This window comes from Eumetopias jubatus, unplaced genomic scaffold (genome assembly GCF_037043125.1).
Source record: "Eumetopias jubatus isolate StellerSeaLion01/CBP00866 unplaced genomic scaffold, mEumJub1_p1.0 scaffold_13, whole genome shotgun sequence".
In the NCBI taxonomy this organism is placed as follows: Eukaryota; Metazoa; Chordata; class Mammalia; order Carnivora; family Otariidae; genus Eumetopias; species Eumetopias jubatus.
This window is the reverse complement of record NW_028274819.1, coordinates 59,665,928-59,691,458: the sequence shown is the minus strand read 5'-3', so window position 1 is coordinate 59,691,458 and position 25,531 is coordinate 59,665,928. Positions and strand designations below refer to the sequence as shown.

The 25,531-nt window shown below is 48.2% G+C and overlaps 1 protein-coding gene across 3 annotated transcripts in view; it reads left to right on the top strand.

Moving 5' to 3' along the window:
* The window catches only part of TENM4 (teneurin transmembrane protein 4), a 368,675-nt gene that overhangs the window by 297,725 nt on the left and 45,419 nt on the right, over positions 1 to 25,531 (top strand). For all 3 annotated transcript variants that reach the window (XM_088018017.1, XM_028116004.2, XM_088018018.1), the window contains 6 exons: positions 3,445 to 3,564; positions 8,902 to 9,163; positions 11,774 to 12,041; positions 14,360 to 14,503; positions 17,179 to 17,428; positions 19,662 to 19,682. In XM_088018017.1, the coding sequence (XP_087874143.1) occupies positions 3,445 to 3,564; positions 8,902 to 9,163; positions 11,774 to 12,041; positions 14,360 to 14,503; positions 17,179 to 17,428; positions 19,662 to 19,682 (1,065 nt within the window). The remainder of the gene's footprint in view (positions 1 to 3,444; positions 3,565 to 8,901; positions 9,164 to 11,773; positions 12,042 to 14,359; positions 14,504 to 17,178; positions 17,429 to 19,661; positions 19,683 to 25,531) is intronic.

The following is a 25,531-nucleotide window of genomic DNA, read 5'->3' as shown; positions in this document are numbered from 1 at the left end:
AGAGGAGAGGTGATTAATTGTGCCAGGAAGAGTCGGTAACAGCCTCGCTGAGGTGATGACAGCTTAGATGGGAATCTGAGGACAGGGAGAAAATAATACCCAGAACTCCATGATGCACAGACAGTGACCAAGGAAAAGCAAAACATGTCAGACATAGGACTGGTCATAAGGGAGTCATGTGAGCCAGCCCGGGAGCCAAATGTGTGACCGTGAGCTGCACCCCACGTTAATGCTTTCTCACCGAGGTGGTCTTCCACCATAGAGTTTCAGAGTCAAAGCAGCAGCTATTTCTTAGCCACATTGACCCTTAGTGTGGGGTCAGTGTTCCAGGGGTGCACAGAAGCTGGCTCACGCCAGCTCGCAGGAGCTGAGAATGAAATGTTCAGGAATTCTGCAAGCTAGTGTTTGAACACTACTCTTATTAAGAAATTAAATTATATGAAATTAAAAGTAAATGAGTTATATTAAAAACAAAGGTAACAAATAATCCAAGCCCATCACTTCCTAATTAGTTTACTGTATTTTACTATTATCTTTGCTCCTGAGTTTCTTAGGACTATTGTGTCTCTGTGGTGGAAATACTATATAATGGGGTCCTCCCGTGCATCTCTTCCCAACTCTGGGTTCAGTGGCATCTCATTAAGAGTGTGAAATCAGCCACGGCAGAAGTATTTACACCACAGAAATAAGCAAAGGCTACAAATTCAAGCTATTTTTCTTTTGAAAGCCGATTGTTAAATGTTTACCAGTACACCACGGGTGGTGTCCATTAAATAAATGGGAAAGCATTTGGAAGCCCAGCACCCACACCTTTTCCAACCTCCCTGGACAAAAACACATGGCAGGAGACACATTTTGGAGGTCTCCACAGAGCAGACTTCTCCCATCTCCTTTGTCCCAGAGAAGTCTTCATGTTAAATTGGGTCTTCTTGACAACTGAAAATCATGGTCAAACAGAAGGAGGATGGAAGTGTTTTTCTCCAGGGCTTAATTCCTGAGCCAAATGCCTGTTTTGGCAAGAGGCCTCTGTGGTGTACAGGGGTACGGCGAGTCAACTTAATCTTCTCCAGAACCCAAAGCAGTCTACAGGAGCCCGGGCTAAAATTACATCTGCTCTGGCTTGCCCAAGCAAAGGCTACATGATAGCCAAATGGTGCTGATTTAATGTTTCCCAATTATCAGGAAATCCCCAAGGAGAGATAAATCAGAGGAGGCTGGCCCGCATGTGTATGAGGGGGAGCAGCCAAGGGCAGCCCCCAAAAGGAAACCATCCCCAGAGGGCTGGTGATTGTCCAGGCAGAATCTGAAGGCACATATGTCAGGAGAAGGCTGGATAGTAGCCAGCACCGGGAGATGAGATCTGTTAGTAATTCTCTGGAAGGACAAAGTTCCAGCAATAAGAAATTCAATTTTCTTCCATTAAAGAAAGCATCTCTCAGTACCAGCTGAATATAATTGATGGAATAAATCTTTCCCATTAGTGGAGAGATAATTTCACATAAATGTATTGGGAGACCTTCAGAGCAGGACTGAGAGTCTTTGCTGAGCCTCACCGCTTAACTTGTTTGTCATGTAATTGCATTTAGACCAAGGGCCTCCGAAGGAAACCACTGACTGAATTAGCATTAACCAGATTGTGTATAGAGAGGTGAGATGGGGTGGGGCAGGGCGTGGCGGGGCGGGGGAGGGGAGCTTGATGCATTGTGGGTAGTTGTTCTTGCCTTCAGAAAACACAAGCCGACACTAGCAAGACCAGCTGCTTACAAGCCTGGTGTTAATTGCTTTTCTCGTCAAACAGAGAAAAGTTTATCACTCTAGGAAGGTAGAGATGTAAGTACCTAATAAAGCAGAGGCTGAGTCTGAGATCTTTTTTTTATGAATGCCCACAGGTCTCATCAGTAGCTCTTCCCTAGGCCAGAATAAAAGAGCCTTCTGAACCAAGGCGGGTGGAAAAAGTTGTCTGGTTACTCGCGCTTGCGTATTTGCCTCAGATTTGTCTTGTCAGTGAGGGCTGTCTCCCTAGGGCTCTGATACCTTAGGATGTTGACCCTGTTGAGCACACTGCCAGTGGTAAACAGACTCATCTAGAGTTGGACCCAGAGTTGTGAGCCCTGGATTCGGGGCCTGGCTCCACCACTACCCCGCTGTGTGGCTTGGGGGCAAATAACATAATGTCTGTGGACCTCAGTTTCCTCCTCTTCCACTAACTCAGTGGTTTTCCAGCTGGCTTTTCTCTGGCTTCTCCTGAGACTAAGACTCCAGAGCTGCCTTCAGAATCACCCCAAATCTCTTTTTCATCTAGAGAGATCTTGTTTTTATTTGTTGGGTCCTTATAAAATATCATCTGGTAAAAAGTTTCCCTTTCTGATATATCTGAAAAACCATCATTCTAGATGATCTCTAATTGTCCCACTTATTCACTCAATCCACCATTTTTTCGAAACAATGACCTAGTACTCATTAGGCGTTTCCAGGCACTACGGAGGGAAGGAAAGAAAGAGCCCTCGACCCCGCCCTCAAGGAGCTCCCGATCTAGTGGAGAGGAGAACCGTGTGTAAGTGGTAGGGTAGCAAGGTGTTTGTGTCAGGCTTTGGAAGAAAGTAACTAGTGCCAATTAGGGCCATCAAGACAGGCTTCAGGGAAGAGGTGTCCTTTGAAGCTGGGTCATGAAGGATGGGAGTGTTGGGGGAGGGCTGCAGGAGTGACATCCCTGGCAGGTGGGAGAACACTGCACAGACATGGAGGCCTAGGCTACATGTGCCTGGCAGGTTTGGGGAAAACAGAGGGTTTGTTGTCTGGAATATAGTGGGAAAGTGGCAGTGGGGATTTGGGGAGATGCCAGAGGTTCCAGAACCCACTCCAGGGAGATGCTAGCATCTGTCCTTCTCCTGTTTCTAAAGCCCGATGAGAGGAATTGCTGTCTGTCCTGTTCTCTTTCTTGTATGCCCACCTCCAGTGAGCCTATTAGCAACAGTAATAACCACTGCCATTTATGGAGCTCACTCTGTACCAGGATACAAAAACAGAGGCTCAGAGAGCCGTCACATACTTTTGCCACTTTAGAGAGCTCAAAAATGACAGAGCTGAGAGTTGAACCCACATCACATGACTGCAGATCCTCAGACAGGACTCCACCGTGCAGCCCTCTTGTATCAGCTTATCTCCTTACGGTATAACATAGTATCCTTAGAGAATGACCTCTGAGTAAGGTATCTGAAAACATCTCCCAGGAATAAGGCTTTCAAGGACACTTTGATGTCTTAAATTGGGGCACTATGAAAAAAAGGAGGTTATTACTCCTCTTGAGTGAAGACGATGAGCCCCTGGGTACCAAGATATGTCTGAGCAGCCTGCCTTCAGTCGTCTGGCCTCCAAGGGGTCCCTGCCAGCCAGGGTTCTGAGCATGCAAAGCAGATCACGTAACTGTCTCTTCTCTACCCACAGGCATGCTTGTGTCATTCGTGGTCAAGTGATGACGTCAGATGGGACCCCACTGGTCGGTGTGAATATCAGCTTCGTCAATAACCCTCTCTTTGGATACACAATCAGCAGGCAAGATGGCAGGTAGGAGACCTTTTGAGGAGCAGGGTTAATGATGGTCCTGTTCTCGTGGCCTTGCCACACGGCTGCTGCTGTAATGACCAACGTGGAAAGAGGCTGGGACCTGAGTTCAGAGGCCCAGCTCTGGAACTCACTAGCTGTAAGACCTTGTATCTGACTCTGGCCTAAGTCCCTTTGGCTAAAAATTAAGCAGTTTCTTCTCATCTGGTTCTCAGAGTAAGTATAGGGCACCTTATACATACTATCCTGCTCCATGGCTTATAATATCAAATACTATCACATGGACCACACTTTCTACAGACCAGACAAGTCCAGAAATGTTATCCTTCCTGCTGTGTGGTTTCCCCGCACAACCACGTAGGTCTGTGGAAGCCACTGGGTGATCACACAACTCTGCCCTTTGGGTCCCTGTGAGAACCGTCTGTAGAGGGAAGTAAAGATTCTTTAGTCATGCTAGCTCTTCCGTTTGCTGGACAGTTCTCCTCACCTCTCAAGGCCTCAACTTCTTCACTGGTGAGTGGTCCTAATACTAGCATCTCACAAACTCGTTGTAAAGATTACGTTCCATGATGGATATGGAAGCACCTTGCACATAGTAGGTGTTTAATAAATCTTACTTTCCCTGCCCCACCCTGGCTCATTGCTTTATTGCCAGGGTCTGGCACAAGGTAAGGATGCAATAAATATTAGCCATTTGTTAAAATTACTAATTATTAAATGATGAGAAGTTGCTGAATACGGTACTAGCCAAGGGAATATTTTGGAGAAAAGGGGAACGGAAGGAGGAAAGTGGAATATTTAGGCTGTCAGTGGTGACAGGTTCCCGATTTTTAATAAAATCAGGTGGTGGCAGTCCATCTGGCTAAGTGTGGGCCCATAAGGTTGATTTTCACTCTGTGTTGGAAATTATGCTCCAGCCTGATTGATTTTAGCACCTCTTTAATCCAATATCAGATGTGAACATGTCCCGGCTGAGGTGATAATGAAGTAGAGGCTCATCTGTTTGTAGACATGTGTGCCTCTTAGACAGCGTGGCAAGCTTGGCGTGGGGAGCCCCCCGCCCCAGAATGGGAAGGGGCCCAGCTAGAAGGGGCTGGCAGCCGGTCCTGGGAATAATAGGCCCAGCCCAGACCATAGCCTCCTGCCCCGGCACACATCCCATCCCAGGAAGCACGTCAGTACAGACGTTCGCTACGCCATGGGAGAGTATCCTTTCTCATGCTCTGTCTTTACCACCTGCCAGCCTGGGGCTGCCTGCTCTATGGAAATGGCAGATGTGAGCATCCTAGGCAACAGGTATTCTGGCCACATCATTACCTGCTGTGAAACAGTCATCAAAAAAGAGCCGTGGGGACTGCTCTTTTTTTGCCATGAAACGTGCCTCTCACTCACGTGAGATGGCAAACTGTCAATCCTTTGCCCTGCTGTGCTGGGTCACGGTGGTTCCGTAAAACACCCCAGAGTCACGTAAGTCTCGTGGCCCTTGGGAAAAGCCCACTCTACCCGCTCCAGGCTTGGATTCCTCCCGTGTGTGCTGCCCCCGTGATCTCTATGGCCTCCTGACAGCATGGGGGGGGCCTGGGAGGAAGTGTCAGCCACATTTTGGTCATCAGCCTACTAAATCATGTCATAGGAACCAGAGTTGCTGACACTTAGAACTTGAGTTTCAAAGCAGTTCTCACCAGTGCTTTATGGGGCTTGACTTTTCTTCCCAGTGTAGACACTGTGTCACGTGTAAGAGAGTCATTACGTATTCTCCAGGTGCCTGATAATTCCAGTTTGTTAAGTGTGAATGGGCAGCATCTTGCCCATTTCCCTCCCACTTCCCTGCCTCACCTTCTTTTGTACCTCTCACACCACAGGAGAACCCGTAAGGCTAGAGACGTCGTCTGGAGGTAACAGGATATGCAAGTCCGGGGAGCAGTCCTACCGCAGCTTTGTCTCCCTCACTTTCCAGGCAGGCCCCATCCTACCCTTCCTCACCCAGGGCCCCCTCCACACACGACCATACTGAAATGCTAGACATCTAGTCTTAACCAGAGCCACAGAGATCATTAAAAAGATGAGAAATAGAAGTCATGAAGACAAATTTTAAAAGAATAGCAGACAAGAGAGGCAGTTCAGGCTCGTTGAATTGAGAAATGGGGTTATACGGAGCATGATGTCCTGGGAGTGGGGCCCTGGGCTTTCCCCATCCATTATCCCATGTCTAATTAATAACTCTGCCAAGTGATTATGATCAGCAGCTTCATTTTACATGAGGAGATTGAGGCTCAGACAGGTGACATAACTCACCTATGTTACATAAGTGGCAGTGCTTGGACCGGCCTTCAGCTGTCTGGGCTTCATCTGAGAACCAGGTCTTCCCTTTGGGGCCGGATTCACACCCATGTTCACAGCCTGGCTCTTGGCAAGACCAGCTGCCCCCAGCTCGCTCACCACCTCGAGAATCCTTCTTTTCATGTTTGTTTTCACTTCCTCCCCACACTTGTCCTCTCATGAAAGGAGCTTGTAAGTTGGGCCAAAATTCTGTGTGATGGTTAAAAATTCTCTGTCAAAGTACAGATGCTATTCAGTTCTGTGATAGGAAAGTTGTTCTCTCGGTGTTTCCCCAAAACCATGGATATTCTTCTAGAGAGCCGAAACCTAAACTCTTGATTCAAAATAAACTCTCTCACTGCTTATTGAAGGATGGTGCTGTCCCACTTCCTCTTCCCGAGTGTGGGTCTAAAAAGGGCTGAGTGGTTTGAAAAGCAGGCCAAGTGGATAAAAAGCTTCAGCAAAGGACAGAAAAGTCAGGCTCTGGAGCCTAGAAACCTGAATCTGGGAGCATTGTCTACCAAGAGCAGGATTTGGCACCAGATCAGGGCAGTTGTGCAAAATTCCTAGAAGAAGGAAGAGCAGGCTGGAGCAGTGAGCCCATCCCTAGGGACAAAGGTGAGGTCCTGTGTTAGAGTCTCTAAAACCAACTGCATGGGTGAATGTTGGGGTGACTTATAATAACAGCCAAAGTAAGAAGGAACCCAGGGTGTTTCGTGGACAGTCAATTCAGAAGAAATTGGCAGCATCACTCATGCATTCATTCGGTAAACTATAACCATCAAGCACGGCACTAGCTTCTGGAAAGATGGAGGAATCATGCTCCCCAGGCTGGAGCATTAAGCACAGTATAAGTGGGCCATAAGGGGGAGTGTACAAGGTGCCCTGGGAGCCCAAGGGAGGGAGCTGGAATTCTGTCGGGCCAAGGAGTTAGCGGGAGTTCTCCAATCCAAATAGCAAGATGAGGACAGGGCTTGAAAATGCATCCTATGGATATTAAGGAGAGTATTTGTTATGATGAGCCCTGGGTGTTACATGTAAGTGATGAATCACCAAATTCTATACCTGAAACCAATATTACACTGTATGTTTTGTTTTGTTTTAAGATTTTATTTATTTATTTGACAGAGAGAGACACAGCGAGAGAGGGAACACAAGCAGGGGGAGTGGGAGAGGGAGAAGCAGGCTTCCTGCTGAGCAGGGAGCCCGATGCGGGGCTCGATGCCAGGACCCTGGGATCATGACCTGGGCCGAAGGCAGACGCTTAACGACTGAGCCACCCAGGCACCCCTACACTATATGTTAACTAACTAAATTTAAATACAAGTTTGGAAGAAAAAACAATAAAAAGAAAATGTATCCTAAAGTAGTCAATTAAAAAAAATGAAAAAAAAAAAAGAAAATGTATCCTAAAGTAGTAGCTAAAAGGGCTTTGTCCAGACATCAGAGCCAGGAGGTGGCAGGTGGACAGAACCACTGTTTCTAAGTCCTGAAGGACTTCTGTCAAAGGCAGAAGGGACACCCCAGTTTGAAGTCACCCCAGCAGGTAGAGCAAGGCCCCGTGGCTAAGTAGCTAGATGGAGAGGCACCCAGGCTCAGTTCCCAAAAAAAAGGCCTAACAGTCAGAACTAACCAAAGACGGAACAGTCCTGCCATGGATATAGCAAGTTCCTCATCACTGGAAGCATGCAAGTAGGAACCAAATGGCCCCTTGGCGGTGATTCTGTAGAAGAAAAGCATCAGACTGGGAGAGGTCCGTGAACGAAGACTGGGTGGCCGGCTCTCAGGGACACGGTCAGAGATCTCGCCTCCGTAGGGAGTTTGGGGCAATCTTCCTCTTCCCTTTCCCGCTTCGCATGTACTGTCATTCTAATTGTGCCCGTCCCTGAACTGCTTAGCCATTTTGTAATTCCAGAGGGCTGTATTGACTCATCTATCACAATCAGAGCTAAAATTGCCATGGGCTCATAGAATCTTAGTGACTTAAGAATAATCCATTTGAGGGCACCTGGGTTGCTCAGTTGATTAAGCAACTGCCTTCGGCTCAGGTCATGATCCTGGAGTCACAGGATCGAGTCCCACATCGGGCTCCCTGCTCAGCGGGGAGTCTGCTTCTCCCTCTGACCCTCCCCCCTCTCATGCTCTCTATCTCATTCTCTCTCTCAAATAAATAAATAAAATCTTTAGAAAAAAGAATAATCCATTTGAAATTTAAGAAACAAAACAAATGAACAAAGAAAGAGAAAAGGGGGCAATCACATTAAAAAAAAAAAAAGAAAGAAAGAACGAAAGAAAAGCCCAGGCTCTTAAATTCAGAGAACAAATATTGTTGCCAGGTGGGGTGTGGTGTTGGGGGGAGGCGGGAATGGGTAAAATAAAGTGGACCAAGAATACATTTATCTTGGTGAGCCCGAGAAATGTATGGAATTGCTGAAGCATTATATTGTACACCTGAACCTAATATAACACTGTATGTAAACTATACTTGAATAAAAAATTCATCCATTTGAACCTTTCCATTTTAGAGATGAGAAAATTAAGGATCAGAGAGGCTAAGCGATGTGCTCAAGATCACACAGTATCTCACGGCAGAGGCAGGACTAGGCTTAGGGCTCCTAATAACAGGGCAGGATCTGTTCCAACTTGTCCTGCTGACGTTTCCCTGGGCTTCAGCCCTAAGAGGCCCTAAGTACCAGAAGCAGCGGGGCAGAGGCCCATCGTCTGTCCTCTGTCCTGGCAAATGGCTCTCCATAGCAGTGATTATTCATGTTGATTTTGGAAAAATCTCTATAATGAATCATTTTTGCAAAAAAAAACAAACAATGCTTTCTGGAATCTCTGTTACTGTTTGTGGCTTTCGTGAAGTCTTTAAGTTTTAGGGTCTCCTCAACAAGTACGCAGTACTTTGGTGTAATTTTTTGCTCCTGTCCCCCCCCCCCGCCCCCGCTCCTCCTCCCCCTCATCGCCTGTCTCCTGCTTTTCCTGCTCCCCTCTTCTTTCCATCCCTCCCCTCCCAAACAGCTTTGACCTGGTCACAAACGGCGGCATCTCCATCATCCTCCGGTTCGAGCGGGCACCTTTCATCACACAGGAGCACACCCTCTGGCTGCCTTGGGATCGCTTCTTTGTCATGGAAACCATCATCATGCGCCACGAAGAGAATGAGATTCCCAGCTGTGACCTGAGCAACTTCGCCCGCCCCAACCCTGTCGTGTCCCCATCCCCACTGACGTCCTTCGCCAGGTCCTGTGCAGAGAAAGGCCCCATCGTTCCAGAAATTCAGGTACCCAGCCTTCTTAACTGTATTTCTCCATGCTTTTGTTCCACTGGTGGGGAGGCGGGTCTCAGAGCCGGGAGTGGGGGGGGAGATCCCATCAGCACACCCTGCAGAATCCAGCTGCCAGGCCCCACAACACCCTCTTACACACTTAAAACACACCAGCACCTGAAGGTGCCTGGCACACTCCAGCACAGAGTGAATTCCTGCTCCCTTTCATCTGCCATCCAGTTCCCTTCCACTTTCCTCTACCCTGCCCCCCGCCTCCAATGTCCCCCTCTATCGTAAAAAATATTTATGATGATTTTTTATGCTATTATGATGATAGGGTCTGCCTAGAGGAGTAAGACAGAGGAGCATCATAAGAAAGAGTAAACGTGAAAATATATATCAGGTGCTTAGCACAATGTGTAGTGCTTAGTAAGTGCTCAATAAATTTTAGCCAGTATTATTATTATTATTATTATTACTATTATTATTATTTTACACACACTGCCTTCATGCCAGTCAAGGACTGCTTTGGCTCAAGTCTACATGCAAGCGCTTTACTTAATTATCATTAAAAGGAAGTAATTCGGGAAAAGATGCATTTTAATGGAACGGAAATCAAGCTAGATTCTTTGCCTAACGGAGCTGTGCAGGGTTAAATGTCTCCCGCCATCCCAGCCCAATTTCTCATGGCAGGAACAAATGCCAGGGGAAGACAGAGACAGCAGGGAGAGGCCCCAGCCTGGCTCCCTTGCCCAACCAGAGCTCGGGCCGTGTGCATGTTAATGGGTTGCTGGTGCCCGCGGAGCAGGGAGCGTAGACACTTTTGTGTGTATGTTCCATGCCTGGCCCAGCAGACACATCTCTGTGAGTGGCTTTCAGGCACCAGGGCACAAGAAGGACATATGACCGTTTTGAAATTCTCGTTGCACCCACAGGTTGAAACCCTCACTCCTTTTCAGAGATGCAGTGCTTGTCTCCTGTCTCAACTACCAGGCTGACCTTTCCTTTGAAATGGTTGTCAGTGAAGACAGAGCTTGCTGGAGAGAAGTAATTTGTTACTCAACCCTGGTTCAGCTCCAGCTAGACACTTTCCCAGGAGCAGGGACTTAGGAACAAATGAGGTTAAAGGTCCGACCCTCTTCACAGTGCTCCCTGGGCTGGGTGTCTGTGAGCCCAGCTGGGTCACAAACCTTGCTTATTATCAGATTCATGAAACACAAGAAAACAAGCTCCTGGGTTTTCCCAGTCCTATCATTGGCTGGCCTTCGCAAGCACTAAGAGATGTACATTTTAAAGGGTATGTTGAGGAGAAATACATATTTATGAGAGCATCAGGATGGCACTCAAACCCTACCTGTGGTTCACCGGGGTGGAGAGCCTGCTTTGCCTAGAACTTGCAAGCTGCTTTTTAGAAAGATTGCTTTGCTTTAGGCCCAAGCCCTAAAATTTCATGTGTTCAGAATGGGGTGGGGAGAGAGTTCACATCCATCTATGATACAAGATGGACAGAAAAGAAAAAGCTTTCTTTGGGAAGGCCCAGTTTCTCCATGAACACAAGAATAGAATGATTCTTTTGTCCTTTTAATGGATACGTTAGCCTCAGTTGATTTAACGTCCCCTTCTTGAAACAGAGCCCAGGGCATCAAGCTGATAAAAGTTCTCTGCTCTTGCCATGTGCCTGAGCATCCTGGCGTTGGTTTTCAAGTTTCCATCTTGGAACTGAGCCCGCTGCACCCAGTAGATCAAGTGCCGCCTTCCCCACCGTTCTGTTCATCTAGCACTTTGGTGAACCGGGGCACAGAAACTCCATGCTGCCAATTCGACCTCTTTCCGTGGTGAGCTGGGGGGGCTTCGGCCACAGGTCCTCGGCAGGCTGTGCTCTCAACGCTGCATAATTATTTGGCCAACCTCTCACGGTCTCTGTTTACTTTCCCGAAGAGGACATCCATTGGAGGCTCTCACTTTAGGGAAGTTTTGAGGGAGACACTATCCTTCCTGCTGAGGCAGCTGTCCGCATTAGTCTGAGGGAAAGGTCTTTCTTCCTATTCTCTCCGGTCCCAGCACCAGCACCAGTAACAGCACCGTCGTCCCGCTTACTGAGCCCCTGTTATGAGCTGGGCACTTTCTGTAGGTGACCCTACTCCGTCCTCACACCAGTGGAAAGGAGAGGAAACTGAGATTCAGCGGCTTACATGAGTTTCTCGGATGACATCCCCAGTGAATGAGAGGCACCATGACGATAAATATTGTACACGCATTATCCTATGTGTTCCTCTCAGTAATGCAACAGGGTGAGCATCTACATGCAAGCGCTTGTAGGGGAGAATGGGGGAGAAGCTGAATGGGGGAGAAGCCAAGGCTCACTGAGGCCGCGTTGTACCACACGGCGCTGGCCCCCGGAAACCAGGCCTTCCACCTCTTGGTTCCCTCCTCCTCCTGCTCCTCTTCACACTCTGCCTCCCCGTCTTCCTTCTGCTCTCTTTTCTAGTTCCTGCTCCTCCTCCCCCCTCAGGCCCCGCTCTCTGCTCCCTCCTCCGCCTCTCAGGCACCCAGAGCGCGGGGGCCTGACATTTCCCCTCCTCCCATGAGTCCCTGACCATCACTTGCTGTGTAATGTTTCTCTAGGCTTTGCAGGAGGAAATCGCTATCTCTGGCAGCAAGATGAGGCTGAGCTACCTGAGCAGCCGTACCCCTGGCTACAAGTCTGTCCTGAGGATCAGCCTCACCCACCCTACCATCCCCTTCAACCTCATGAAGGTGCACCTCATGGTGGCCGTTGAGGGCCGCCTCTTCAGGAAGTGGTTTGCTGCAGCCCCGGACTTGTCCTATTATTTCATCTGGGACAAGACAGACGTCTACAACCAGAAGGTGTTTGGGCTCTCGGAAGCCTTTGGTAAGCATCTCAGGCGCAGGATTCAAGGCCATCCCCAGAGAGACAGTAGCACTTGGGGGCACGGGGCTCTTTCTCCATCTCCCTTGTTTCTTCTTCCTCCCTTCCTCTTCTCAGAAATACCTACAGCTTAGTTGGCCTCCAAGTCTTTTCAGGGACCATCCATGACCTCAAAGAATGCACTCAAAGACCTAAATGTAAAAAAGTTGATCATTAAAAAAAGGGGGTTACAAAACCAAAAGGGCCCTTGCAAAGCACTGTAATGGTATGTGATGGGTGAAGAGACGCTTTGTGCCACAGAGATAGAGCTGTGTGGGCATTGACCCGGCCCCTCACAACCATCTGGCCCCAACGTACCCATTGAAAATGTGCGAGTCTGGAGCTCCTGGGCTTCCTCAGTTGTTTGAGATGCAGGAGCTAAGATTCTTTCTTCATCAGAAGGGCTTATTTGTCTCTTTAGGTCATTTACAGTCAGGGAGGTTCTCTCCTTGTTGCTGTCTATTTTTAAGATGAAGCAGAAGGTGACTGTGGCCTCACGTGGGTGCCAGCCCCACTGAGACATCGGCCTTCAGGGGCGGGCTGTGTTCATTCCAGCTTCCATATAGAGCAGTGTCCCAGGAAGGGTTCAGAGCTGGACTGCTGGCAGACCTACCCCCTGCAGGACTAGTCCCCCCCCCGCCCAAGCATGGAGAGGATTAGCCCAGGGAATTCCTTCTCATCTTGAACCCTGCTCCAATGTCAGTCCCCTGCTAGATTCAGCAAAGGCAGAATGAGGAAGCAGAGGAGAAATCATGTTGTAAAAGAAAGAGAAAAAGGGAGGGAAGGCAGGCAGGTAGTCATGAAGGGAATGTGTGCCAAAGGAAGCAGAGAGGTGAGGGGGCTCCCCAAGGATGGATGAGGAAGGAACAGAGCTGGACTCATCACAGACCTCCCCTAGTTGGGCATCCCACCCTACCTCGCAAGGGCATGTTGGGAGCAAAGATGCCGTCTCCATTCACTCTCCCTTCTGCAACTCAAACTGCTTCCGGAGTCTCTTCAAAAACAATGAAACCTCACAAACTCTTCTGGTGAAATGAGTATCCTTCGTGGCCACCAGCCAGGGAAAAAGGGAAGCGTCTGCACAGTGGGACTTCCAAGGGCAGAGGCTCACTTTCCTGAGCTGACAGGTGACCAGGAGGAGGCGGAGAGGCTGCTAGCACAACTCAGCACGACTCCTGGTTACAGGGAAGATGTCCCTGTGGGCATTGCCCTCCTGCCGTATTTGGCCATCAACCTTTTATGGCACCTAGGGCAACTTTTTCAGAAGCTGCCCAATTGTTAATTCCTGCCTTGAACATGTGATAGGATATTGCCCACTTGGCAAATAGTGTCTGCACAGGAGGATACTTGAAAGAAATGGTATTCCTGTCTCTGGTAGATCCTTTCCATAGGACAGTTACAGACTTTTTTACAAACCCAGGCGTGGGACGCCTGCCATGGTTAGCCTGCATCCTGGTGCCCTTCCAAGGAAGCCTGGATTTATGAAACAAAGTGAAGCCAGGGGATTTTCAAGCTTTGAGGCCTCAAAGCAACTTCCAGCTTTCAAAGTACCTAACTGAGCTCCTTTTCCATGTATTCATTATAAACAATATTGAATTTTTTTCTCTAGTAAAGTAACATCATTATCATTCATAAAAATTTGATAAGTGGACAAAAATGTAAATAAAGTCATATTTGTTTCTATAAATAATACCTGTACTTGTTAACATTTAAATTTATTTTCTTCCTTTGTGTAGTTATTTTGTGTGTGTAGATTTTTTTTAAGCACAGATATAATACTGTATATAAGCAGTCTTTCCAACTTAGCATTATTCCATAAACATTTTCTGTGTCACCCCATTATCTTCATAACCACAATATCTGGTGGTGGCATAATATTCCTCAAGGGGGTACACTCTGATGGGCTCAACCTCTAGCCCCTTTTGAATTTTTAGATTACTTCCAATTTGCACTATTATAAATAATGCTGCAGTGAAGATTTTTGTGCCTAAAGTATTTTCCATACTAGAGGATCATGTCCCGGGAATCCATTCACCTGGGTCCTTTTTAAGATGGTTAGTGGATTTCCTTTAACTTTTCCTAATAATGCACAATTGCTCTTTGAAAAGAGGATATTCAGGCTCGGCATCTCTGGGCTAGTACTGTACATACATCTGGTTTCCGCTAAGAATTAGGATCCTTTCTCCTTTCCTACAAAAGATAAGCCAGAGCCTTGCATGCAGATCAAAGCCAAAGCAGAGGCTTTGCTCACCCGTGCATTTTGCACCTTTTGTTTTCTACAGTTTCTGTGGGCTATGAGTATGAATCCTGCCCAGATCTGATCCTCTGGGAAAAAAGAACAGCTGTGCTGCAGGGCTATGAAATCGATGCTTCCAAGCTGGGAGGATGGAACCTGGACAAACATCATGCCCTCAACATCCAAAGTGGTGAGTGTGTGAAGAGAATTCCAGCAGCCAAGCCACGGGTGTGACCCTGGTCTCATATCCTTCATGCCCTGCCAGATTAAAAAAAAAAAAAAAATGCACACTTCAAATTACAGGGGCTCATGTGTGATCAGTTGTCCGAAGGATTAGTCAACAGAGATGTCCCTTGGGAGCCTGCTCTGTGCTTGTCACTGCTGTGCACTGGGGATGCAGAAATGAAAGGCCTCAAGAGTTGACACTCTGGTGAGACACCAGACACTTCCCAGGCGGTCTCCATGCAGTGCCATCCCACACAAAAACACAGGACCCTGGGGCATGGAACGGGGGCACCTCAGCCTCTTGGTTAAGCAGGGTTTTCTCCAAAGAGAACCTCTGAACTGAGTCGCAAAAGGTCTGTAGGATTAGCCCTATATATCAAGTAGGGAGAACATTCTAGGCAGAAGGCACAGTATGTGCCAAACAAAGCACAAAAGCCTGAAAGAAGAATAATTGGAGAGAAGGTTCACTGTGGTTTGACCAAAGGTTGAAATGAAGGCAAGAGCAAAAGCCAAAGCTGGGGCTGGAGCAGCTAGAGGTCAGGCTGAGAGGATTAGGACTTTGAACTTCATCCAGAGGCAGATGTCAAGCCTGTGAAAGGTTCCAAGCATGCAAGTGACACAATCAGCTCTGTATTTTAGATAGCTCACCTTGACTGTGGTCTGGGATGGGACAACGAAATATGGTAATGATGTCTCCCACCTCATCTGAAGGTGCAGTGAATGCCTATCAAAACCGCCATATGGTTTAAGGAAAAACTGACAAACTGATTCTAGAATTTATGATAGCATGAAGATTTATCAATAGCTAAGGCGGCCTTTAAAATAAGAAGAAAAAAGAGGCACTGCCCGATATTCAGCTATCCTAGAAAAACCACGGTCTCCAGTACTATGTGGTTCTAGCACCGGAGCAGATAAATGGACTCTATGGGACAGAGCAAGGCGTTCAGAAACTGACCTATAAGTAGTCAGGAGGACAAGTTTCAGCCAAGCACGTCAGAAAAGCCAAAATAACAGAATTCCAAATGAGTTAAAAGTTTGTTTCTCATTCAGCTCCGAGTCTGGAAGGAGAGAGCCCAGGGCTGGCTTGGCACTCTGCGGGGTCAGAGGTCTGGGCTCCTCCCCTCCCATTGCTCTGCTCGTGCCGTCCAATCCCAAGGTGATGGTTCAGGGTGACCGCTTAATTCTGGCCTTCATATCCATGTCCCAGCCGGCAAGAAGGAGGAGAAGGGCTGAGGGCAAGCCCTTTCCATTGCAAGGACACCTCCCAGCAGCTGCCCACCCCACTTCTCCTTCCACACCACTGGTCACCCGCCAAGTGTAGGCAGCCCCAGGTCATCCTGTGCCCGGCCAGACAGCAGGGCTTCTGTAGCTGCAGAATAAGGATGGGGACCGGATGGATCTCTGTGGATGACCACACCATGCACACATAGGAACTGGTCCGTGACGGGGGTAGCCTCAGGTATCGGTGGAGGATGGATAGATATGGTAGAAACTGGCATTGGGAAAACTGGCTCAATGGGTGGAGAAAAGTAAAATTAAGTTCATACTAAATACAAAATAAATAAGGTTAAATAAAGATCTAAATTTGAAAGATAACACTTTAAAACCAATTGAAGAAAACATCAGAGAATATGATCTCAGAGAAGGATTCCCTAACACCAAAAAGAGCACAAATGTTACAGTAGCAAAATGATTGATTAGACTATGTAAGAATGAAAGATACCTGTTTAATAAAGGACACAGCTAATAGGTGACAGCCTGGGAGAAGATCCTGGTGACCATAAACCCAAAACTCAGGCTTCAGTATGGAAGAGGTGAGGTCGGAGGCAGGGAGTCCAGTTTGGAGGCTGTGGCAGTAATATGGGAGACAAAGGTGAGCTGGGCCTAAAAAGAAACAGTGTGGGTATGGGATGAAGCCTGCAAGTCACTGAGCTCAGTCCCTTCATTTTGCTGGTAAGGAAACTGAGGCCCAAGACCAGGTAAAGCAGTGGGGAGTCCTATGCAACATCTGGGATCAGTCCCTTAGGAGCAAAACCAGATTAAAAACCCAGGTCTCTTGACTCCACTCTGGCGAGAGGAGACTGAACTTCGCTTGTACGTTTCTATAAACATTCATTGGGATCTACTGTGTCCAATTCTGCGCTAGGCGCTGGGGGTACAGAAAGGGAAAAGACATGTTTCCACACTCGAAATGGTATCAATCTAAAGAGAGAAAAATGGGTAAGTGTAATAAAAAATGCACGCTGTGATAGAGACAGGGACTAGGCGTGTACTATCTGAGAAGCAGTGAATGATTCAGGGCCTGGGCTCAGGAGCGCTTCTGCTACCACCTGTGTGACCTCAGGTGAGCCACTAGCCTGTCCCTCCCCCCCACCCCGCCCTCCCCTCCCCCCGTTAATACAGAGGGGATCATAGGACCTATCTTAGGGTCGTTGTGAGCATTCAATCAGAAAGGCAGGACGGCCTGTTCGGGACATTCTGGGTGTTATGGTGGGGGTGCAGCAGCCTTGGGGTGTGAGTCTGGAAATGGTAGGCAGAGATCTTGCATTCTTTGCAGAATCAAGGGGACTCTGTGGTTGGCCACAGAAGAGGGCCATTTCCTGCTCCATCGGTGATTCTGCCCGTTTGTCCTTGTCCCAGGCATCTTGCACAAAGGGAATGGGGAGAACCAGTTTGTGTCTCAGCAGCCACCTGTCATCGGGAGCATCATGGGCAATGGGCGCCGGAGAAGCATCTCCTGCCCCAGCTGCAATGGCCTTGCTGATGGCAATAAGCTCCTGGCCCCCGTGGCCCTCACGTGTGGCTCCGACGGGAGCCTCTATGTGGGAGACTTCAACTACATCCGAAGGATCTTCCCCTCTGGGAATGTCACCAACATCCTGGAGTTGAGGTATGTAAGGTGATGCCCTCCTCACACTTCTAACAGCGTCCCTTGGCCATCCCGTGGGCCCACCGGGCATTACCCACTGCACCCAGAAGGGGGGACAGACAGAGCCTCACCTGTCAGAGTCCATCGGGGACTTTTCACTTCCCAGCTCAGGGGCTGAACTCTACACTGGGGAAGCAGGTGCTGTTTTCCACGGGGCACTGCAACGAAGACAGACCACTTGTGGGACAGGGGAATATCCTTGGCACCCAGAAGATGTAAAGGTCTGCTACCAACCAGGAATTAGACTCTGGAAGCCAAACAGATTGGAATTAGTCCCATGGGTCTTCTTAGAAGGACAAGGACAGCAGGGTGGACACAGCCCCTGTGCCAGTGTTGCCAGGTTTGGCCCTGTTACTAAACACTCATCCGAGTTAGGAAGAGTTCTCTTCAGATAAAGGCCCATGAGCTGAAACCAGGCCATGCCTCTCGGCCCCTAACGTGCTGCAGAGCCAGCCAACTCCGCCTTTTCCTTCTCCCCATCCCAACCATGCATGATGGTGCACAGCCAAACTTAGAGCTCAGGGAAGGGCCTGATGGGTTGCATTTTCTCTGGGCCTCCCTAAAGCAGGTCTTTTTAGAACCAAAGCACTGTCATAGGGTGGGTTCTAGGGTTACAGAGAAGCTGCGATTAAAGACAGGGGAGCCCCATGCTCCCTTTCAGGAGAAATGGCACCAAGTTCCTCAGAACTGCTTTAGGGAAGGGGATCTGCCCATCTCCTGGACTGGGGTCCATGTGAACAGGACAGGCCCGTGAGCTGGAAAGCCTTCCTCCAAAATGGCCAGGGATGTGGAAACTCACTTTTGTGAGGTCCCAACTATTTGCCCAGTATAACAGTCCTGCAAGATACTTATCATGATTGCCCTTGACAAGCAAGAAAAAGGAGACTTGGGGAATTTAAAGAATCTGCCCAAAGTCCAGCTTCTAGAATGGCAGACCCAAACCCAGAAGGCCACCCATCACACAGCTCTGCCTCACCAAAGAATTGTCACCTGACCCAAGGAGGGCCACTTTGGCTTTAATGCCACGTTAAATTATTCCCTGGAGGTAATTGCCTGCTGACAATTTCACTCTGCAGGATGCATGTGTAAGGAAGGGAAAGCTTGCTGGCTGACCACAGTTGTGGCAGCCCTCAGGAGGAAAAGGTTCATTCTCTCTCTCTCTCTCTCTCTCTCTCTCTCTTTCTCTCTCTATCACACACACACACACACACACACACACACACACACACACACACACACACGGACAAGTAAAGCAGAGGGTCTTTGGCCACGAGAAGAATCAGATGCTCAAATTCTCTGGACTCCTAGGAGATGAGATATCAGGCTAAGGAGAACCACTGGTGACCATTCTCTGCCTTTTTCTCTCTTTTATGAATTTCACTGCCACAGACATCTGTTTGCTCCAGTCAACTGCTCACATTGTCTTCCTGTCTCCTAGAATACGATGGAAAGAGCCATCGACTAGGGAGTCAGGCCACCTTAGCAGAGAAGCTGTACAACTTTGGGCAGGACACTTACCCTCTCTGGGCCCCCATTTTCACATCTTCAAATAAGACATCCCACTTTCCCTGCCTCCCTCCCACATTTGAGGGGAGATCATGGAAGACAATAAGCAAGGGAGGGAGGAGTTAATGAAATCTGGAAAGAAAAATAAATTTATCAATATGTTATCATCTTAATATATTTTCTTCCCGGCCTGTTTCCCTGTTCACCCCCTCCCTTCTAAGTACAGTGTATCTCCAATTCTGTATTCTGTTATGAGGAGGATCACGGTGGGCTTCGCGAGTTTTGAATGCCCTCTGTAGGGCCGTGTGCACGCGGACAGAGACACAGCAGTGAGCGGGTGTATCTCTGGGCACGTGTCTGTGCATGGGGGAGGGAATCAGCTGTTCCAGCCTCTGTCTTAGCCCTGGTGAGGGCAGCGGCATGTCAGCCTCTTCCTCATCCTGAACTCAGAGGTAGTGGTGCCAGAGAAACCATGCCTCTTCCATGATATGTAGCCGCTTGTAAGTGAGCTCACTGACAAGTAATATCCAATATAAAATAAATCAGTGTCATAGCTGCTAAGTCTTTATTTATTATAGTATTGTACAGTACCATTGCTGTCAAGTTTTCAGGCTGCTAATAATGCTTCTAACCCCGCTGCTAACACCTCATTCTTTCTTCTATTCCCTGCTCTCCTGTCTTCTGTCAGAAATAAAGATTTCAGACATAGGTAAGCGAACCAGTGGAGAATTTCCCGTCTCTCCTCTGCCTTGTTGCATGTTGTGTGGTAAGCTGCACGTGTCAATTTCTGCTGGCTCAATAGCAAATGAATCCTGTGCATTTGGAACTGATTGGGGGTAATCAGTTACCATGAGAGGACGTCATTAAAAATGGTGGGGGCGGGTGGCAAGAGCCTGCACTCCTTCCATCTCTAGCGAAGTGCAGCAGCTACTCTGGTCATCTGTGGACATGACAGACTGAAATAATAGGGGAAACAATTTTAACCTTGGCATAGTAATTTGAACACCCGTCTGCTTCTCCTTGGGATAAATGAGGACATCATCCTAACTGTGTTGCGTGGCTTCGATGGTCACAGTGGGGGAGTCTTGAGAACATCTCGATCGGGCAAAGAACCTGGAAGAAGACAGGTTTCAGATTTGCATTTCTGTGGGCATTCTGGTTGACTTGGATTTGGTGGTTGGGATACCAGGTGACCCCACCAGAAAGTTTGCCAGCAAGGGCAGAGTGGGGGAGGATCTTCCAGACCATATGGACCCCCGAAAAGAGTGGTCCCCAAATAGGAACTTTGTCACAGTGTAGATTTGTCATGGAGGCTCACTGTGACACTGCAGCAGGCAGAGAGGGCCTCATCAGACGCACCAAGAGGATTGTCTGCCCGTCAGCACTGCTGTCTTTGTGGCGCTAGTCTGACTCCTGGGGAACGGTCGCCTCACACACATCTGGATGACTTGAAAGTGGCTGTGGGCAGATGGAGCTGGGGCTGCCACAGAGGTGACTCTCAGTTATCCACAGGTGGCTCCCATCAAACTGGTACATGGGGTAAGTGCTAAGTTGGGCTCAAAGAAAATCTTAGGACAGTGGAAGGAGTTAGACAGACCCAAATCCAGTAATGTTTATATCCACACTTATGTAATTAGATGTTGTATTAACTTAACAATCATATATATTACCTTTTTTAAGACCTTATTTATTAGAAAGAGAGAGCACAAGTAGGGGGGAGGGGCAGAGGGAGAAGCAGACTCCCCGCTAAATGCAGAGTCCGGAGCCCAACATGGGGCTCGATCCCAGGATGCTGGGATTATGACCTGAGCTGAAGTCAGACGCTTAACCGACTGAGCCACCCAGACACCCCAATCATATATATTGTTTTAAGGTTATAATAATAATTAACATGGATAGAGCATCTCATGTGTGGTAGAGCGAGCGTTCGGCGATTTACATGGACTATAGCAGTTCATCCCCAAACCACCCTGTGAGGTAGGCATTCTTGCCACACCCAGTTTACAGATGAGCAAGCTGAAGCTCCCCCGTTGTGTGACCTTGAAAAAAATCACTTCATCTTTCTAAGCTTTTGTTTCTGCCTGGAAATTAACAAAGTCACTCTTGGAGGCTGTTTCACGGGTTACAGAGGTTGCTTATAAGGTAGATAGCATTGTGCCAGGCACAGACATGGTTGTTATTATTATTATTATTATTGTTATATGTATTATTACTATCATCATAACCATTATATGATGATGATGGCATCTCCCTCTTTCCCAAAAAGGAATTCAGTCCTCTTATAACCAAAGACACACGTCTTAAAGTAAATTAAATAGAAGTTGAGAACAAAGGAAAAAAGGAGGAAACACATATGTGATTGTGTGTTAAACTAGCCCCTGAACTTCCTGGCGGCCAGAGTAAACAGGGAAACATAATTATTCTCATGGTTTGCATTATCAGAAATGGGAAAATATGCTCACTTCTCAGAGGGGGGAGTATTTTTTTCCTGACACTGAAATCTCTAAAGAATTTTCAGTGAGCTTCGTATGGATGATACTGAACTGTGAATCGATACATACCCCCAAGTTGGGTTTTAGAGAGAACACAGAAATACGTTTCATATGAAGATCTGGGGTGAAAACCCAGCATTTCACATGAAAACCTTCAGTCAGTGGTGGTCACTGGCTGGGACGCAGCTGAGCTACAGGGAACAGAGCTGGGAAGAATCAGGAGGCCAGGGCTCCTGTCCAGCTTTGTGGCGCACTTGTCGGGTGCCTCTGGGTTGGTCACCCAGAATTTCCAGTTTCCAGTCTCATCATCTGTAACCCGTAAGAGTTGTGGTTTTGATGCCTTTTGTTTCTGACGTTTCGTGATCTTTCGATACATCCACGGCACAATTTCAAAGCCAGCTTCCTGCCCTACCTCAATTCATCGCTTTCTCGGACGCCAAAAACTACTTCTGAAGCAAAACAAAGTGGAAGGAAAAAAGGAATTTCTTTCTGCCTTCTCCAGTTTCCTAAAGAAAATCTGGAGTGGAAGACCCAGGTCCCAGCTCTGATTTTAACTGGCACTTGGATACTGGTAAATCCCTCCCTCTCTACGGGCCTTTGTGTCCCCATTTGTAAATGTCAGAAGTGGCTTAAACATTCTAAAACGTCCTCTCTGCCCGTGAGCATTTTCTGCCTCAGCTGTTCCCAGGAGTGGCAGTCCGCGTGTGTGCTTCCCAGGGCAGTCTTGTCCCTCTCTGTCCAGCCTCCATGCCAGCCCACCACGCAAGGCATACCCAGTCCAGGGACCCCTTGGGCATCTTCCTTGGTGGACCCCTTCAGGGAACGAAGGTCCTCCTTCCCTCCTAGATCTCTTCCCCGGGGTCGTGGAGGAATGCTTGAAGTCTGTTGTTCCGAAGCACATTTGAACTCAGGTCTCCATCGATCCCAGCTGCACATATTAAGTTAACTCCAACAGAGAGCCCTTTACTACCCCAGGAAATAGGTCTGGCAGGACAATATTAAGTCTGACATACTTGGCTTTTCCATTATACAGTGACATAAATACTCTGAAGGTTTCTCCAGGTAACCAGCTGCCATTTATCGGGCATTTTTATTTCTTAATGGAACAGGCACTATGCTCAGCGATTTATATTCTTTATACAACGTTGTCCTCAAAGTAGCCCTTTGAAGTAGTTGTGGTTATCCCCATTTCTCAGATGAAGAAATTAAGGCTCAGAGTAATGAAGTGATTTGCCCAAGGTCACCTACCAAGTTGGTGGTAGAACCAGCATTTGAACCCCTGTCTTTGTGGCTCTTCCCACTGGTTCCAAGAACCAGTAAATCAGGTTCTGCCAGGGCTGCCACCAGATGCAGCCAAAGGATGCTCGTTTGTAGACGTTCCTCTGAGACCAAGGGAGAATTCTCACTCAGAAGCAGGGACTAGAGTGCTTCTGGTCCCTGGACTCCCAGATCCTGCCAGGAAATTCCCCACGGCATCCAGAAAGAGGGCAGAGTGAGGCTCGATTTCAGCTCATGAACTTCGGTGATGACACCCGCAGAGTCTCCAAGAATGTCCGTAGCTTCCAGAGGTGCCAAGTTCATGTCTACAGAGGTAGAAAAGGATGTGGGTCCCTTGGTGGACTCTTGGAAACAGAGCTGTGACCCTCCCCTGTGCCCAGCCTGGCCCAAGATGCTAGGAATCAGAGCTGAATCTGGCATGGTCCCTGCTGCAGAGCTGGGCCTGGGGCTCCATCTCACGCAGGGATGGTTTTTAGAGTATTCCAAGGCCTTGCTACTCACAGTACAGACAGGCAACCCTGGCATCCTCCGAAAACTTGTTAGAAATACAGGCTCTCGGGCCACACCCCAGAACTGCTGAACTGGAATCTACATTTTAACACGATCTCCAGGTGATTCATGTGCCCATTAAAGTTTGAAGAGCACTGCTGTAAGGCCTCAGTTTCCTGATCTGGCTGTGCCTCGGAGTCACCTGGAGAGATCTTAAAGGTACAGATGCCCAGGCCCTTCAGATGTTGTCAGTGAGGCTTTTCTTTTCCTTTTTCTTTTTTTAAGCTTCTCTGGTGAATCTGATGTGTAACCATCACCGATAAGCACCATCACTGTAAGCTCCTTAGCATTAGTATTTCCTCTGTACACTCCCAGGGAGGCAAACAGTCATTCACTCGCTGATTCAGAAAGTCAGTAGACCTTTCTGGAACACTTACTCTGCATCAGCCCGGAGCTAAGCAGCAGGGCCTTGAAGCTGGTCCTTGCTCTTGAAGAGTTCAAGATGTCATTGAGGAGAACACAACTAAATAGAAAAGTGTTAAGGTGCTACAGGTACTAAAATTATATTCTGTGGAGGGCCTAGTGATGCCACAGAGGAAGTGGCCAGTTAGCCAGTAGAGGAAAGCAGCGCCTGGGAATCCAGGGATGGCAGTACAGATGAGATGATGCTGGAGCTGGGTCTCAGGACAGGGTCTGGTGCTCCCCGGTGGGTCAGGGCAGGGCCGTTTTCAAGGCCCTGAGAGGCAGTGTGGGCAAATAGGAAGAACACAGCCTTTAGGTCAAAAAGATTGGAGTTGGAAACCCATCCTGCCACTCAGCAGTGTCTGGCCCTGGTCAAGTCACTTCATCTCTGGTAGTCTCCGTTTTCTGAAATATATATATTTTAAAAACAGTAATCACCTGCCTTACACAGTAGTTGTGAGGAGGGTCAGGCTCTGTGTATAAAGTTCTAGGAGGGTGTCGGGGACAGAACAAGCCCCCAGAGGTGGTAGCAGATGCTCTCATACCCGCGACAGTCATCTCGGCAAGCTCTGCCCCGCCGAACGGTGGTCCTGCCCCTGGCAGAGGTCTGGTGGCTGCTCCCTAGGCGGGTGGCATGAGGAAACAGTGCCCTGAAGGCTGTCGAAGAGCTCTACCAACCGGAAAGGGCTGTTGAGATGTCTAATTTCATCTGATCCTGATGATAAGCCTGTGGGCCAAGCAGAGCAGGAACTTCATCAGCTGACAACCGAGGGACCTACAGTTTGACCAATGTAGGAGACTTGCTCAAATTAGAACCCCCGTCTCCTAAGCTCAAAGCTAGCGTTCTTTCCCTACACTTCCCTGACCACCAGATGGCAAATATGTCCTTGGGCACAAAAGATGGGCCACACTTCTTTCAGACTCTCTGGGACAGTCCTGCCAGTGCCACCCCCTTCTGGAATTCACTGAGCTGAGAAACTGTACCAGAGTGACACGTCTCTGGGTCAGTGCAGGCAGACAGGAGCCAGAAACTCAGGGGGCAAATCTAAGTGGACAGGGCCCCTACCATACTCCCTCTGGGACACGTTTTCTGCCAAGGTCGATAGCACCAGTTTATCATGAGCGATGCACAAAGAGATGAAATGATCTCCCCCACCTCACAGCTGTCATCAGGAAAGCAGAGAGGTCAAGGTTGCCCTGCAGGGGCAGAGTGGGATCTAAGGCTTTCTGTTTAGCCAGAGTCCGTGTCATCTGGGAAGATTAAAAGATAAGTCTCGGGGAATTTCAAGATAAACAGGACATCTTTCCTGTTATCAGTTTCCCCCAAAAGAGAAGTGAAAGGAACACCAATAATTTGAATGAAAATGATATTTAAATAAGCTCAAAATGGAGATGCCATCCATTTAAAGCAAATGGCTACTATGCCCTAGAAGGCACCAAGCTGAACATTGGAAATACAAAATGAATACAATCCCATCTCTTCCCTTCAAGTGTTGAGTGTCAGACTTGGGAGACAGCCTCATAAATAAATAGTCACAGCATTATGTGAAGTATCCTGTTGCCCAGTTATGAACAGATAGGAATCTCCACACACAGGGGTCAGGGAAGGTTTTGCCAGAAAAGATACCATTGAGCTGACACCTGAAGAATGAGTAGAAGTTCAGCAGGGGGACGGAATATTCCACAGAGCGGGGATGGAAGGTACAGAGAGGTGGGGGGGGGAGGGGACAAGGTGCTGGAGTGCAGGCCGTCTGCTGGAAGGAGGCTGGGCAGAAGAGACAGCGGCAGCGTGTGAAGGGCCCTGTGTGTTGCTCCGCCGGGGAGTCTGAACTCAGCC